This window comes from Myotis myotis, unplaced genomic scaffold (genome assembly GCF_014108235.1).
Source record: "Myotis myotis isolate mMyoMyo1 unplaced genomic scaffold, mMyoMyo1.p scaffold_m19_p_3, whole genome shotgun sequence".
Taxonomy (NCBI): Eukaryota; Metazoa; Chordata; class Mammalia; order Chiroptera; family Vespertilionidae; genus Myotis; species Myotis myotis.
The window spans coordinates 115,014,598-115,032,804 of NW_023416335.1; the positions used below are offsets into that span (position 1 = coordinate 115,014,598).

At 41.2% G+C, this 18,207-nt stretch overlaps 1 protein-coding gene across 1 annotated transcript in view; it reads left to right on the forward strand.

The window, feature by feature from the left end:
* Positions 1-18,207, forward strand: part of FLT3 (fms related receptor tyrosine kinase 3) — a 79,105-nt gene that overhangs the window by 31,030 nt on the left and 29,868 nt on the right. The window contains exons 5-9 of the mRNA XM_036301727.1: positions 5,918-6,047; positions 8,535-8,662; positions 11,906-12,045; positions 12,141-12,294; positions 13,489-13,657. Coding sequence (XP_036157620.1) covers positions 5,918-6,047; positions 8,535-8,662; positions 11,906-12,045; positions 12,141-12,294; positions 13,489-13,657 — 721 coding nt within the window. The remainder of the gene's footprint in view (positions 1-5,917; positions 6,048-8,534; positions 8,663-11,905; positions 12,046-12,140; positions 12,295-13,488; positions 13,658-18,207) is intronic.

Consider the following 18,207-nt stretch of genomic DNA (forward strand, 5'->3'; position numbering starts at 1 on the left):
TGTTCTGCACGTAACGTCTCCATCCCCACAGCAACCCCGCCTGCACGTAGGTGAGAAAACGGGCACGCCAAGAGGTGTGGTAAAGGGCGCAGGTAGAGTTGAGTTTAGCCAGGTCTGCACTTCCTGCACCACACTGCACAGGGGCTTGCAGTCAGAGTTGCTAATAGAAAAAAACGCTGTGGCCATGTAGGTTCCCAGAAGTGTCATTTTACTGGGGTGGGGTGGTGTGTCAGGTTCTAAAATCAGCTTGTAAGGCAAAATTAGGTAAGATCAAAATTTGTTCTAAAACTGTTTTATTACTCTGAAATTTATTGAATCAGACCTTAGAATCTCAAAAGACAAGAGCTGCGCTTCTTTGCTCTTTGATATTGGTCCTGTTTTCTGTCCTCTCCCCCACCCCTGACTCCCCTCTGTGGGACAGTAAGTCTGTGTGCTTCAGGTTGGAAGAGATTAATAGATTTCTTCCCTTTTTTGTTTTTTTGTTTTGTTATTCTCACCTGAGGATATTTTTCCCATTGATTTTCCAAGAGAGTGGAAGGGATGGGGAGAGACAGAGAAATAAACATCGATGTGAGAGAGACACATCTATTGATTGCCTCCTGTTGAGGGTCAGGAATCGAACCCTCAACCCTTTAGTCCTCAGCCTGAGGCTCTACCCACTGAGCTAAACTGGCTAGGATGTCCATTGATTTTTAGAGAGAGTGGAAGGGAGTGAGAAGAGAGAGAGAGAGAGAGAGAGAGAGAGAGAGAGAGAGAGAGGAGAGAGATTGGTTGATTGGTTGTCTTCTTCACCTGCCCTGACTGGGACAGGGGGCAGGGGATCGAACCTGCAAGCCAGGTATGTGCCTTTGACTGGGAATGGAACCCTACCCTTCGGTGAGCAGGCCAATGCTCTGTCCACTGAAACACACTGGCCAGGGCAGGGATTTCTTGCTTGTTCTCTCTCTCTCTCTCTCTCTCTCTCTCTCTCTCTCTCTCTCTCTCTTTTCCCAAGTGTTAATATTGGAATTTTTTTAAGGTCAGTGGGCATCTGCTGTGTCTATTATATTTAAAATACCTCCTTTCCACTTATGATTTACAACGTAAAAATTTTTTAACAACAATCATTCAAGTAAATTGAAACTTGTTTTTAGCAGGTGAAGTTTAAAAAAGTCAGGTGGGGGAGACTTGGCAATAGTCAATGTGAAAAAGAGAAACCGTTTAGTGAACCACAGGCTCTGTGTTCACCGGCAGTGTGGCATGGCTCCTAAAAAAGGGAATCTGGACCTTGGCCGTGTTCATGAAAATATGATGTCTAGGTTAAGGAAATCAGTAGATCTCCATTTGTTTTCAGATGAATATTGACAAAACAGGACAATCAGCATGGTGATGAATTTGGAATTCCTTAAGTGAGGAACAGTAGAAGGAGTTGAGAATGGTTAGCATAGAGAAGGGAATATTTTGAGGAGAGGAGAAGATTGAGGGCAGTGTGATGTACAGGAAATTCTTCTGGCATCTGAGTCAGGAAACCTGGTCTAACTAGTTAGAGTAATTATCTCCCTTAACCTGTGTTTCTGATTTTTTTTTCTTTTAGTAGCAAATATTTTCATTTTTCAATTACAGTTGACAATATAACATAACTAGAGGCCCGGTGCATGAAATTGGTGCACAGGAGTGGGGGAAGGGGGTCGTCTCTCAGCCCGGCCTGCACCCTCTCCACTCCGGGACCCCTTGGGGGATGTCCATCTGCCTCTTTCAATCATGGACCGCTGGCTCCTAACCACTTGCCTGCCTGCTTGCCTAATTGCCCCTATCCCCTCTGCCTGTCTGCCTGATCTCCCCTAACCACCTCCACCTGCCTAATTGCCCCTAATCACCTCTGCCTGCCTGCCTGATTGCCCCTAACTGCTCCCCTACCTGCCTGATCACCCCTAACTGCTCCCCTGCCAGCCTGATCGCCCTAAACTGCCTCTGCCTTGCCCCACACCTGGGACCCAGGATTCCCTCCTCTGGCCAGTTGCAGGCATCTGGGACCCGGGCTTCTCTCCCTCTGGCCAGCTGTAGGCACCCAGGACCTGGGCCAGCTTCGCCCGGGCTGGCCGCAGCCACAGGGGACTCTGGGCAGGTGGCTTCGCCCGGGCTGCAGGCGCTGGTGCCCGGGACCGTGGGGTGGGTGGCTTGTCCCTCTCCTGAGCCACAGGTGCAGGTGCTGGCACCCGGGACTGCGGGGCGGGCGGCTTGTCCCTCTCCAGGGCTGGGCCGCAGGTGCAGGTGCAGCCACTGGCTCCTGGGACCGCAGGGTGTGCGGCTTGTCCCTCTCCTGGCCACAGCCCCAGCCGCTGGTGCCTGTGACCACGGGGTGGGTAGCTTGTCCCTCTCTTGGGCCGCAGGCGCAGGCACAGCCGCTGGCACCCAGGACCGTGGGGCGTGCGGCTTGTTCCTCTCCTGGGCCGCAGCCTCATTTGTGCCTGGTTGGTCCCCATTCCTCTCTCACGAGCTCATTTGTGCCTGGCTGGTCCCCATTCCTCTCTCCCCAGTGTTGAGTGTCTGAGCCGTGACGGCATGAGGGCATGATGACCATTTGCATATTAGCTCTTTATTATATAGGATATTAGTTTTGGGTATGAAGCACAGTGGTTAGACATTTATATAACTTATGAAGTGTTTGGTTTCTATTTTAAATATATGAAAGATTTTCATGTGGAAGCAAAGCTACACTTTAAAAGAAAATTGCTCTAGAGGGTAGAATTGGGACCAATGGTCAGAAATTGCAAGAAGAGAATGTAAAAACCACCAGAAAATGGAATATTTGCAACTCACAAATCAACAAAGGGTAATAGTCATATAGATGGAGAGCTCCTATAAATCAGTAAGAAAAAACACACAGAAAAATGAACAAGAGACATAAGTGGTCATTTCTTTTTCAGAACATGAAAACTAAATGGTCAATAAATATGTTAAGTTAATAATTGAAAAATGCAAATACCACAACAAGATATCATTTTACACCCACTAAATGGTTGAAAATTCAGAAGTCTCGGTGAGTATGTAGAGCATAGGCAGTCTCATATCCTGCTGTGTAAGTGGGAATTAGTACATATAACCACTTTGGAAAACAGATTGTCATTATGTGTAAAACTGAATGTGCTCATACCATATAAACCAGCAGTTCTACTCCTGGGTATATTACTAAAGAAAGTTACCCACTGCCTCAGTAGGAATGCACAGAGTATTCATAGCACCATTGTTGATAATACAAAAACCTGGAAAACACTCACTGTCTACTGCAAGGAAATTGAGTCATAGATTGTGGTATATCACCAAGGAACACTGTGTAGTAGTGAAAAAAAAAAGATGAAGTATAGCTACATGCAGAACCATGGATGAACTAAAAATATGAGATTGGATCAAAAAATGAAGTTGTGTGAGACTACATATTGAATGATATCTTCTGCTGAAGTTCAAAAACAGTGCAAAGAAACTAACACATTGTTTAGGGCAGGGGTCCTCAAACATTTAAACAGGGGGCCAGTTCACTGTCCCTCAGACCGTTGGAGGGCCGGACTATAGTTTAAAAAAAAACTATGAACAAATTCCTATGCACACTGCGCATATCTTATTTTGAAGTAAAAAAACAAAACGGGAACAAATACAATATTTGTATTTGCATGTGGCCCGCGGGCCGTAGTTTGAGGACCCCTGGTTTAGGGCAACATGTCTAAGTGATGAGAACATTTTTTATTTAATTTTATTATTATTATTAGTGTTAGTATTATTACTATTTTAAATCTTTACCCAAGGATATGTTTCTATCTGTTTGTTTGTTTATTTATTTATTTACTTATTTATTTATTTGAGAGAGATGTGAGAGATTAATGTGAGAGAGAAACATTGATTGGTTGCCTCTCATAGGTTCCTGGATTGGGGATCAAAGCTGCAACCTAGGTATGTGCCTTGCCCTTGAATCGAATGTGCAATGTTTTGGTGCAAGGGACAGTGCTCCAACTAACTAAGCCACCCAGCCAGGGCAGTGACAACATTTTTAAAGTCACTGGAATGATAAACACAAAATTCAGTATAAAGATTACCTAGGGTCCAGAGATGGGGAGAAGCACAAAAGTACATTCAAAGGTGTTTATTAATATTTCGATTATTAAGCGAGTATGAGTCTATGGGCATTAGTTTTTATTATGCTCCAGAATTTATAGTTCATAGTAGAGGCCCAGTGCATGAAATTCGTGCACCAGGGGGTGGGGGAGAGTTGTCTGTCAGCCCGGCCTGTACCCTCTCCAATCTGGGACCCCTTGGAGGATATCTAACTGCCTCTTGCAATCTGGGACTGCTGGCACCTAACCGCTCGCTTGCCTACCTGCCTGATCGCCCCTAACCACCTCTGCCTTGCCCTGCACCCAGGACCCAGGATTCCTTCCTCCAGCTGGTTGCAGGCACCTGGGACCCGGGCTTCCCTCCTCTGGCCGGCCGCAGGCACCCAGGACCTGGGCCAGCTTTGCCCAGGCCAGCCGCAGCTGCAAGGGACTGTGGGCAGGCGGCTTCGCCCAGGCCAAAGCTGCAGATGCCCGGGACCGTGGGGCGGGCGGCTTATCCCTCTCCTGGGCCGCAGCCGCAGCTGCAGCCGCTGATGCCTGAGACTGTGGGGTGGGCGGCTTGTCCCTCTCCCGGGCTGCAGCCTGGCTGGTCCCCATTCCTCTCTCATGAGCTCATTTGTGCCTGGCTGGTTCCCATTCCTCTCTCACGAGCTTATTTGTGCCTGGCTGGTCCCCATTCCTCTCTCCCCAGCGTTGAGTGTCTGAGCCGTTATGGCATGAGGGCATGACGACATTTGCATATTAGCTCTTTATTATATAGGATATCCTTTTGTGTATATATGTAAACACATACACATATATGTATTATATAGTAATATATATCTTATGTAATACTTTAAGATAAATTTATTATAAGATGGGAGATTAGAATTTAGCATAGGGAAATGTTCTTTTTAAAAAAGGTTTGTTGAAAAATGGAAGGATCTGCTCAGGGAAGTAGTGAACTCCTGTCCATAGAGAGGTCCAAGCAGAAGTGGAAAGTAAGTTTATATATTAGGCATTGTGGGAGTGGCACATGGGGGAGGGAGAGGAGTGATGGTCCAGTGTAAGCAGCAGGCTAAGCTGAACCTCTCAATTCTGTTCCAGTTCTTTTTAAAAGCTTTATTTTTTAAATTACAGTTGACATTCACTATTATTCAGTTCCAGTCCTACCTCTGTCTTATTATACTTCTGCATTCTAAATTTGTGTATTTCTGCCTACATAAAATTATGGGAAGAAAGTTGGGTCTTAAACTATATAAGAATGGGTTTTAAACTTCGATATTTCCAGTTTTGTTTCTTCTATCTGTATCAATATTTGTATTTTCACATGGCCTCACTCCACTCATCTTTATTTGTCTGTGGACTTATGAAACACCCAAGAAAACTGGCTAAGAGCATAAATGCTAAAGTTGGTGTTTCTACTAGAGTTGAATTTAATATGTTGGTGAGGATTATATATATATATATACACACACATATATTTGGACTGGAGCAGATGACACTGCTATGTTATAAAATACTAGCCTTTTAAAAAATATATGTTTTTATTGATATTTTTTTTTTAGAAAGAGAGAGAAAGGGAGAGGGATAGAAGACAGAAACATCGATGGTAGAGAAACATTGATCTGCTGCCTCCTTCATGCTCCCTACTGGGGATCGAGCGTGCAACCTGGGCATATGCCCTGACCAGAAATTGAACCAGCAACTTCTTGGTGCATGGGCAATGATCAATCCACTGAACCACACTGGCCATGCAATATTAGCCTTTCTTAATGATACAGAATTTTTTTGAGGGGACTGCTAATACAATTTTTAAAATGTTAAAATAGTAATAATTTGTGATGCTTTAGATACACTGCTTTACACATTAAGGAGACCATACTTTAGAAAAATGGAAAATGAGGACGCCCTGGTCTGCATATCTGAGAGCATTCCAGAACCAACTGTGGAATGGGTGTTTCGTGATTCACAGAGTGAAAGGTACGATGTGCATATAGAGGTAACTGTGATGATTCCTATACTTATTTGGTCTTTTTCTAACGCAGTTGATGTGATACTGGGTGTACAGTTGAACTTGACACCATGTTAACAGGAAACTTTGGCGTTTGGAATGATTAGCTTGGACTCTAACAGGGGCAAGGGGTCTCTGTTTTAGTAAGGAAGCCTTTCGGAACTCTCCTATGTTGCCTCACTAAACTGCAGGGTCCTCCCTGGACATGACACAACACAAATAAAAGCCCTTTAAGTTACAGGGTTGTTAGCTCCCTGAGTATCTGGTTGGGGAAAAAGAAAGGTATGGACTGTAGTGCATTGTTTCCTATAAGTAAGAAATTCCCTGGAAATAAATGCTTAATTTGTGGTTATTCTGTTTATTTTGGAAGAGAGCAGTTTAAATTGACTGTTTAAGGACATAGAATCTGGCCTGAGTTCGAACCTTGGCTTGCTTACTAACTGTGTGGCCTTGAGCATGTTACTTAATCTCCTTTCTCATCAGAAGAATGGGGATGGTAACCATACTTATCTCATAAGATTGCTATGGTGATTAAATGATTTGCAAATTTTGAAACACAAAGAACTATGCCTGGAGATGGTAAGTACCACATAACTGTTACTTTCGTTTTTTTAAATGTGCAATCGCTAAATTTTCACAAAGTAAAAATTTATGCAATTTTAGCTAATTAAAATTTATTTAACAACTTTTGTTGTAAAATGGGACTAAAGCGGAGAAAAAGAAATATTAATGTGATCCCAAATTTTAGATGGGAAAGAAAAAGAGATTACCTGTAGATAGGTATGTAATGTATGCATAGACAACAAGAAAATTAGAAAGCTACACACAAAAATCTGGGTAATTTAAAACTCTTTTCTTTGTTTTTTTCCCCCTAAATTTTCCAAAATTCCTACAATGAACCCAAACTATTGTTGTCTTATTGTCACTGGAAAGGTCCTGGGCCCAGAGTGGGTCTGCCTAGGCTGGCAGTAGTGTGTGGGTTCTTGACTTTGTACAGGAAAGATTTTACAACACGAGTCCCGGTGATTTTGAGGTACGTTTATTAAAGCTGGGACAGTGAAACAATAAAGGGCTTAGTTAGGATAGAAGAGGCAACAGGAGAGAAACAGACGCAGCTGCTTTGGCCTCTAGCAATGTTACAGGAAAGAAGTGAGTCAAGGCGGGGCTGCTGCTAGCTCACCGGGAAGTCTGAGGAAAGGGGGCCTAGGGACAGGGTCAGGGGGTTAGCTCGGGACATCTGCTGCTGCCCATTGCTCCCGTGGTTGCAAGTTTCGTGGGGACCCTTGGAGTTTAGGAGAAAGGCAGCAAAAGTATACAACCGAGAAATGGAGGGGCATGGGCATACTCCAACGAGAACACACACAGGCTTCCTTTATCTTGAGGGTTTTTATATGTTTTCTAAAGGCAGAAAATTTAGGGGGGGATCTCAACAGAATATTTATCAGCTCTCCAGGTCTGTCCTTCAGAATGCTGATTCATTGAAATGAACGGATAGAGGGGTCTGGGTCATTCTCTGGTCAGTTTCACCTTGAAAGAATGCCATTGAAGAGGGACCTGACGAGGCAGGTGTCCCCCGCACCCAGTCTGGAATGTGTAAACCATTTGCTCGTAGGCATGCTTGGTTAGGAAAGATAAGACCTTGCAATTTATTATTTGGCTGTAAATTGCTTGGCCAGTTTGTTTAGCTTTGTTTCTGTTTCTCCATTACACTTGCCAAGGCTTTTTCCTAGCTTTTGCTATCCTGCCTCATTATAATAAGAAAAGAAAAAAGCTCTCATGGGATGATGCATAAGCAAAGAAAAAAACACACCTGCCTAAAATGATAAAGAGGAGAAAAGTGACTGTACACAGACTCCAAAAGCATCTCTGCTTTGGGAAAGGTCATGATTAGGGGAGCTCTCCGGAGGACCCAGGAACGGAGGGCCAACGTCCATCCTCCGCTGAGGGAGGAGAGGAAAGGGAGCTCATCAAATCCCGAGAAGTGGCTGATGTCCCTCAGGAGGGACACCCCGACTCTCCCCTGTTAGCTCTGGGAACTGATGACTCCCTCTCAACTGGTTGTCTCTTCTGTGCTTCAAAGGAAAGCTCTGTTAAGCTGTATTATAAAACTTAATCATGCTTTTCCTTCTTTTCCTCCCCTAACTTCTGTCTTCTTTCTCAATTCTTTTTCTCTCTAAACAACAACAAAGGAGTCACCAAATACAAAACATTTAAAACTGTTCTATTATGTAATTCTCTCTACTGTTCTTCTCATTGTTGAGATAGAGTGTAACTAGTCCTCTATGAACTCGGCTGAAATGACAGATGTGGGTTTTTATCTAATGCTCCCTCTTTGCACTCTTAAATAGACTCTTAATAAAACAGGCTCTGCAACCCGTAACTTCGTTCTTCTCCTGAACATTCATTTGTAATTTTAAAATATGTTTAGTCAAATGACATTTATTTTCTAATTATAGCTATAAAGGAGAAAGTCCACCCATTGTTACAAAGGAGCAAAGTGTACTGTATGAGTTATTTGGAGCTGACATAAGGTGCTGTGCAAGAAATGAGCTGGGCAGGGAATGTACCAAGCTGTTCACTATAGGTAAGACCATAATGTTTCAGTGACTATTCCTTAGAAACGATCTGGGACTACTGCGACCGTTTAGGTCAGTGATGGCGAACCTTTTGAGCTCGGCGTGTCAAAATTTTGAAAAACCCTAACTTAACTCTGGTGCCGTGTCACACATAGAAATATTCATAATTTTTTTTTTGATATTTGCATCCATAGTAAAAAAAAGATTTATATTTTTGATATTTATTTTATATGTTTAAATGCCATTTAACAAAGAGAAATCAACCAAAAAATATGTATAAAATGAACAAAAACAGAAAAACAATGTACATTTAGGAAAAAATAATAATAAAAATAATGATAATCAAATGGTACGAAAACTAGAAATTAGTGACTTTTGGTGCTGAAGTTTGTCTGCTAATTCTTCGATTGCAGGTTCATACTTGGTGCACTTCAAGGCCAAGCAAGCGCCACTAACTTCATCAGTTAGCCGGTTTCTTTTGTTCGTTTTAATATTATTTAATGCTGAGAACAAAGTCTCACAAAAATAAGTTGATGAAAAAATTGTTAGCAAAGCCATCGCTAGATTTTTTATGTCGCTAAAAGTGTCAGGTACTCTGTTCCAAGCACTCAAAATTTCTTGTTCATAGTTGCACTCTTCTTCGTAATTCAAACGATTTTGTTCCAGATTTTCAAGTTTCGACCTTAAGTCGACAAACACATGAGTCCAAATGCTACCTTGAAAATCTACAAGTTGCATCTCTAAATCATCAATTTGCATCCATTGGAAATCCTTTAATTCCAAAGTACTGTAACAACTACATCCGGATACTTAATTATTTTAATGGTCTGTTCTAGGCTTCTAAATTGGTCGAATCTTTTGCTGAACTGTTCAAATAACGAGTTTACTATATTCTGGTACATAAATATGGACTCCATTACACTCGTTGTAGTGGCCTTCTCAAAATACTTTTTTATCCGAGGAAAATACTTATAAGTTTTAGTTTCAATATCTCGCTTGAAAATTTTAGGTTTACTTTCAAAAGATTTGATGTATCCAAACATAACACCAATACTTTTGCCAAAACCTTGTAATTTTAAGTTCAGTTCATTCATATGAACAGAGAGATCTGTAAAAAACATCAAATTGCTGACCCACTTATGATCATTGATCTGAGGAAAGTTTGCCAGATCCTTATTCTCAATAAATACCGTAATTTCTTCAAAGCACTCCACAAATCGCTCAAGTACTTTACCTCGACTCAGCCATCTCACATTATTGAATATCAGTAGTCCACCATAGGTTGAATAAACTTCCTGTAAAAGTGCAGAAAATTCTCGCTTGTGAAGGGGTCGAGAAGCTATAAAATTCACAATTTTTGTTACAACTGACATTAAATCATTCAATTCTGAGGATCCTGATTTGGCACACAACACCTCCTGATGGATAATGCAATGAAAAGGTACAAGTGGATGTCTAATAGCTCCCATAAACAATTTCAGGAATCCCACATTTTTCCCCACCATATTTGGTGCCCCATCTGTCATGACTGACACAATTTTAGAGATATCAATGTTTAGGTCACTGAATATTCTTATAACAACCTTACATATTTCATTTCCTGATGTACTTATTGGCACTGATTCTAACTTTATCAACTCTTCTCTCATTGTGAGACCATCAGAATATCTAGCAATAATGGCCAACTGAGCATTTGATGTGACATCAGTAGTTTCATCAAGAGAAATCAAAAAAATTTACAACTATTTAAGTCTTTTTTAAATTGATGTTGTACGTTTTTGTTAAGATCTATTATTCTGTCTTTGATAGTATTTCTACTGAGTGGTAACTCAGAAATTCTTTTAATAATATCATCTTTATTTTTTATATTGTGAAATAGAGCTGGTGCACATCTTAGAAATGTTGCCTTAATAAATTCTCCGTCACTGAGGGCTTTTCCATGCTGAGCTATGGAGTGAGCAATACAGTAACTTGCTGATGTTAAATTTGTAGAGCATCTTACAAATTTAATGATGGAATTTGATTGACTTTTATAGCGGTGTAGCTGCCTAGAAATGTATTCCTTCCTTTCATCGATATTTTTTATCAAGAGCTGACGATGATTAATTTCAAAATGTCTCTTTACATTCCACATTCTGCTTACTACCGTTTCATTACACAGTATGCACAATGATCTGTTGTTTCTGTCAACAATCCCATACATCTCGGTCCATATGTCTTGAAAGGGCTGGCTACTGCTACTTCCACTTCCTTTATCATTCAATCTTGCTTTTTTATTTTTTTGATTCTCCATCACAAAGCTGCAAAAATAAATAAATATAAATTATGGTGTTTTTTATAAAAGGTTGATAGGTTTCTTACCTATTAACTTTTTGCAGTGTTGTTGCACTGACTCCTGGTGCAAAACAATGCAGAGATAGTGTGCATAACCAACAAATATATGGTGCTGTAATCAATTATCCAACACGCAGAATGTCTCGTCGAGCACTGTTGCGCTGTATATCTTTTTCTTCTAACCCTCCCACTCCTGTCTCCTAATGAACATGGCGATCAAGTGTGTCTGTTTGCCGAATGCACCCGAACACATGGGAAGCTTACCCGAGGCACCTATTGACAATAACGAGGCCGTTTCCAGAATTGGGCATTTTGTCACTCAAGTAAAAATAAAATGTCATGAGTAAAGATTAATCTCTTTATAGTGCAATTCTTAACCTTTTTATATTAATGTCAATATTGGAACAATGTATCTTGGATGTTTTCACTATGTATCTTTGCTACGCAACACCGATGTACATGTTTACATCCGGTTTTAGAATTGCATTATTGATCATGAGTAATGTGAATAATAATATTACGCGAGTGATGTCCAACTCTGGCCGTTGCGAGAGACAAATATTTGAATTATGCAATTTTTTGTCTCTGTCGATGCGTGTCACCCAAAATGAGTTCGCGTGTCACCTCTGACACGCGTGTCATAGGTTCACCATCACTGGTTTAGGTAGTCATTCAACTTCAGAAATTTTATGTGCCCTTTATACCACTTTAAATGTAATATTATGGATTCTGTAAATGCTACAAGATTTAACAAAAACTAAATATTTTAAATTATTAGTTTTTAAAGATTAATAATATAATAAAAGATTCATGACATTTGCGATGATGTTAAAACTTTATTCTTCAGAACATTCGGCATATACTTTGCGATGAGTAAAAATCACTTTTTTCTTACTTGGGATGTTTTCTTCTTCTAGACCTAAACCAGACTCCTCGGAACACACTGCCACAATTATTTCTTAAAGTGGGGGAGCCCTTGTGGCTCAGGTGCAAAGCTGCTCATGTAAACCACGGATTTGGGCTCACCTGGGAGTTAGAAAATCAAGCCCTGGAGGAGGTAATGTGACGCGTCTGCATTCTGAAAGTGCAGAAACAGCCGACTGATGGTCCAGGTTAAAATCATTAAACCTATTTTGTTTTATTAAAACCTAGGGCAACTACTTTGAGATGAGTACCTATTCCACAAACAGAACTATGATACGGATTCTGTTTGCTTTTGTATCATCAGTGGGAAGAAACGACACTGGATATTACACTTGTTCCTCTTCCAAGCATCCCAGTCAGTCAGCTTTGGTTACCATCGTAGGTAATGCAGGCTGCGCATGCAACCTTTACTCATATTTTTAGTTGCTTTGGTGTGGACTGTGAGGTATGTGCTGTGAATTTTGATTTCAATATAATTTTAGTGTCAAAAGCTGAGAAAGACACTGAGTCAGAATTACTTTGCAAACATAAGCTTCCTTTTCCAGTCAAGCCCGATTGAATGTCACTGCCTTCGTAATTGCCTCATTGTACTATGACCATCTGTTTGTGGATTTTGTTTTCCAGTAGAAGTTCCTTAAGGACAGGAGTAACTCCTCCTATCCTTGTAGTCCCAGGACTGGAAGAGAGCCTGACACAAAACAGGCAGTTGATAAATGCTTGTTCTAAGAACTGAGAGGGCAGTGAACAATGAGGGATCTGGACAAGCACCTACCTGTGTTGAAATTTGGGTGAAAGATGGAGGATTTGAAAATAATCATGCTTTTTAAGTAATTTCAGATTAGGTGGCAGCCTTCAACTGTAATGAACAGGCTAAGAAATGAAATGATTCTGTCATCACACTGATAAGGAAGTATTCTACAGGGAAGCCTTGTGAATATTGGTGGCTAGCTGCAGGGGTGGACAAACTTTTTGACTTGAGGGCCACAATGGGTTCTTAAACTGGACCGGAGGGCTGGAACAAAAGCATGGATGGAGTGTTTGTGTGAACTAATATAAATTCAAAGTAAACATCATTACATAAAAGGGTACGGTCTTTTTTTTTTTTTTTAGTTTTATTCATTTCAAACAGGCCGGATCCGGCCCGCAGGCCGTAGTTTGCCCACGGCTGCGTTAGACTGTTCTTTCACTTGTGCCCTGCGGTTACTTTTTGTAGTATGTGTCACTGAGAGAGCCGTCTGACTGAGGACCCCTACTCTGTACATGGTTGGCTGGGCTGGGGGAGCCCTTTTAACCTTTTGAAATTGTCTGCAAAAATCTATAGGTTTATTAATACATTTGGGGAGGGAGAGACTCAATTATTTACATTCAATTCTTAGATGAATCTTAATTCTGGAAGGGGATGAGCTCGGGCTTATAACGGGATAGGTCTCCTGTATTTCTTAGACTAGCGAATCTAACCTGCAGCATGAATTTTCTTGCATTAAATTGATGAATAAAAATGTATTTATCTTCTCCATATATTTCCATAAATGTTTGGTTGGTGTTTTTTTGTTTTTTTGTTGTTTTTTTTTTACAGAAAAGGGATTTATACACGCTTCCAAAACAAATGAAGAGTATGAAATTGACCAGTATGAAGAGTTCTGTTTTTCTGTCAGGTTTAAAGCATACCCACAAATCAGATGTACGTGGACCTTCTCTAGAAAATCATTTCCTTGTGAACAAAGTGGCCTTGATGATGGGTACAGGTGAGATGACACAGCTCCAGGTCTCGGCATCATCTTCACACACCTCTTTTGTTGCCCCAGCAGAAGAGTGGTTTTGTGTCGTGAATTGGTATATTATTGAGTTGACACTGAAGACAGCACATGTGCAGACACAGTAACAGAATTTTATAGTCAGTTCAGATAGTGTAACCCACTGCATGAAAAATGGAATGATTCTGGCTGGTGTGGTTCAGTGGTTGAGCATCGACCCATGCACCAAGAGGTTGCCAGTTCGATTCCTGGTCAGGGCACATGCCCAGGTTGCAGGCCAATCCACAGTGGGAAGTGTGCAGGAGGCAGCCAATGGATGATGCTTTCTCTCATCATTGAGGTTTCTATTTCTCTCTCTCCCTCTCCTTCCCCCCTTTCTCTCTAAAATCAATAAAAACATTTTTTTAAAAGAAAAATGGAAAGAATCCTATTTGCGCAAGGTTCTGTGGCATTTTCTGAGTCACCAGATTGTTACTTCCTATTTGAGAGTGCATGCTGCAGTGAGCACACCAACGCTCCCTCCACACATTTGCAGAGGATTGAGGAAGTAAAGCCCTTCAAAACAGGAAAACATTACCTATCACTGTATTGGTTTGTCTTCAAAAAATTGGTGCAGAAATTGCCCAATAATCAATGCTAAAGGATTTTTACAACTGTACTTGGGGTTCTCTTATGGGAGAAATTCTTCATTCCTTTTTTGGAAAACAAAGATCTTTTTTTCCCTTTGTCTTTTCTATAGCTATGACACCTTTTATCTCTTGAAAGGAATCCTATGCAACTTGGTTTCAGACTAGACTGTGACTGAGAGGCAGTCTGTTCTGAGGTCTGTGCCCTGACTGATGACCAGCAGTGCTGTTGACATCTTGGGCTGGTAATAATTACTCTGGGGGCCTCTCCTGTGCGTTGTGGGGTGTTTAACAGCATCCCTGGCCTCCACCCACTGGATGTCCGGAGAACCACCACCCCCAATTGTGACAACCAAAATTATCTCCAGACATTGCCACACACCCCTAGTGAGGAAAACATTGCCGGGGTTAAGAAACACTGCCTTAGAGGGATCACCTCATTGTCATAAGCCCTTATTCTGAATCATCAAACATGAAAGTAGGAGGTCGGGAGTCAGCCCCTCTCCTAGTTGAATTGACTACCACAGGCCTGTGTTCAAAGGCTCTCAGAGCTTTGACTCTCCCCTCCCTCTGTGTTGTGGCCCAGTGTCAGGAGCACTTGACACTATGGGATTCTCTTTTAACCCAATTCAAAGAGATAAAAATACCAGTTCCGTTTAGTTCAACGAATATTTCCTTATTATCCTCTTGATGGGCTTGATTCTGTGTGGGGCTGCAAGGGTGAATAAGGTAATGCTTCCCTCCCCCTCCCCCTCAGTCTTACACAGGCACTTGTAAGTGCCAGAGGCCACCTGGGAGATCACTGCTACTGTGCTGGAGGACATCAGGTACAACCTCTTAAGATTTTACAGATTCATTGATTAGAGGACCATGTTTCTGATATATGGGTCACGGGCCAATTAGTAGGCTAGTTAATTTGATTTCACTCCATGATCACAGTCTGCATTCCTGACCCCAAGTAATTATCTTATAACTACCCAGCCAAGTGAATGAATGAGCGCTCGTCCTGATTCCCATAGTGTGTTGTACCTCTCATTTGACATGACCTGGTGATGTAGTCAAGCTCTCTGTGTATTGAATCTCACCATTGAGTATATAAGCCCCATAAGGGATAGGTTCTCTGTCATTTCTCTATCCTTGTATAATGCCTCCTTCAGTCAAGGGGGGTTTAATGAATGAATTGTTGTCACCCCTGGAAAGCAACTCAAAGTGCATAACCTGGGCCAAAGATGTATCAGTGCATCCTTTTTGCATGGCAAGGACCACATACATGCACTTACCACAACAGTGTTCAATTTATTTTAAAAAGTTATTGAAGAACTATAGTGTTTGTTGGTGACAATGATGCACCAGAGATGATGGGCTACCTAATACAAATACATAGGGAAAATGGCGCCTCCTTCTTCCTGAAAAAGGTGGTCAAAATATTGCATAAAAATGAACAACAAAAATGTCAGTACTAGTGCTCTAAATGTCTTTTGCTGTTCACATGAGTCTCTGTTTTGAGATAAGCCATGAGATAAGACTAAATTGTAATGAGTTCTTTTCAACTTTTTATCATAAAATGTTTCAAATTTGCCAGTAAACTCAAAGGATAGTACAGTAAGCATCCTTTTCCCACCACCTAGATTCAACAGTTTAGTCAAACTGAATTTTGTTGTGAAGTACAGTATTTAGTGTTGTAAGAGATGATACAAGTGCTTATATGTAACTGAAAGGTTTATGTAAAAACTTCACTCCTGAAAAAGCTTTGGTGTGGTCATGGTGTGTGTGCCAGAAGTCTCTCAGCTTCCCTACCTTCACAGCTTCGTTTCTCCAATTTACTTCCTCAGCTATTACCCCGCGGCCGATTAGGGCTTGCCTGGATGTGTTTACACTTTACTAAATTGTAACTTTCCAGTGGTCCTGATAGCCTGGTCTTGAGAAAAGGTTCTAGGACATTTCATCTGTTTGTTTGCATAATTTCTTATCTCTGTAGACTGAATTATAAACAAATCTATCTTAGCTGTTCTTACTTTCATGATTAAAAAAACCAACAACCCCAAATTATTAGAATTTTACAATTATTTAATAAATTCCTCTGAAAGACTCTTCTTAGACCTCCGCAGAAACTTCTGTTGGAGGAAGACAGGATCGCCCACTTCCTGACCCATGTCTTTCTGCGCTGGTCAAGCCACCTCAGTGCTGCCACCTCAGTCCTGCCAGCTCTCGGCTCTCCAGTTTCAGAAGCGCGCAGCTTCCCTAGTGCCCATTTTATTATTCTCTGCATTCTGATTTGACTTTGATAATCTCTTGTTCTTTGAGTAAAACACTTTTTACTTTATTGTCAAATGACTCCCTGAGCCACTAGAAAGAACCTGCCCTTTTTCAACTCCCTCAAGGTGCTAAATGGAAAATAAAAATGACCTGCATGTTGGCTGTACAGAGGGGAAAACCCTTTCATAGCTGTAATGAGAATACATCTCCTTAGTCACCAAGATATGATGTCAGTGTAAATTCCAATTCACTCAACTCCCGTCTCAGGCCAGCTGACCATTTTAGAAAAACACCAGGGGAAAGAGGAAGCCGTGAATATCTCTCCGTCACCTAGTCGGTTAGTCCCTTTGGAATTTCCAGGAAGGTTCAGTGACGCAGCTGTTTCAGTTGCTAGGATTGGCTGTCTTAAACAGAAGGACAGGCAGCTTGAAATGACCTGGATATTCAGGCTGTTTAGATCACTTTCCTACCTGGAAGCGTGAGAACATTTGAGATGATATGTGCTTGACACCATGGCCAGTGATACTCAATAAAGGCAGCACAAAAGCCTTAGGAGGGAAAGAGTTCACAAAACATCTTGCTGTGGGCAGCATGACAATCAATAGTTGTGTCAGTAATTTCTTTTTCTATCACATTGATGGGTGCTTTTGGCATGGTCCCTGGCTAACCACATGGCTTCTTTTTTATTTTTTAATCTCTTCTTATTCCTTTTCAGGGCCTTGGCTATTGTCCAGTGAGAATTACATTTCCCCTTATAGAGGCTCACATCTTTCTCTTCTTGGACCACATAACTCTGTCTCCCTAAAGGCTGGAAATCACACATTTACTTTTCTCCCTGGTGTTATAGTTTGGCTTTTCTCCAATCGTTCTACCACTTCCGCTTCATCAGTCATGCCCTTCTTGTTGTCCAGAAGTAGGCCAGGATAAGAAATTCCCTTTTTACTTCTTTTAAAAAATTTATTGTTAAATCACAGTTGATATACAATATTATATTGGTTTCAGGTGTACATTAGTGATTCGACATTTATATGCCTTACGAAGGGATCACCACAATAAATCTAAGTACCCATCTGATACCATACATAGCTATTACTTATCATTGATTCTATTTCTTGTGCTGTACTTTACATACCTGTGATTTATTTTGTAACTAGTAATTTGTACTTCTTAATCTCCTTCCCCCTTTTCACCTGTCCTCCCACCCTCTTTTTTAAAAAATTGAATTTTAGAGAATAGAAGGGAAAGGGAGAGAGAAAAAAACATGCATTCGTTGGTTGGTTTTTGTACGTGCCCTGACTGGATATTGAAGCCTATACCTTATATCAGGATGACGCTCTAACCAATGAGCCACGTGGCCAGGGCTATTCCTACTCCATTTTTACTTCTTCAGCCTTCTTGTTACCAAGGCAGACAAAAAACTTGTTAAATGCTCATAGAGCAATGAATTCTATCATCGCTATACACAGTCAGAATTGCCTTTTAGTTGCTGAGTTAAGGATGCACAACATTGAAGTCATGGGCTCATAGCTGCTCAAAAGTTGCCAACTGTGCAATTTGAATCTTGCATCAATTGGTGTTCTAGTCCCTCCTTCATCTCCATATCCAATCAAACACCTGCTTTCTTTTTTTTTCCAGGTGCATCTTGGATTTGCTCTTTCC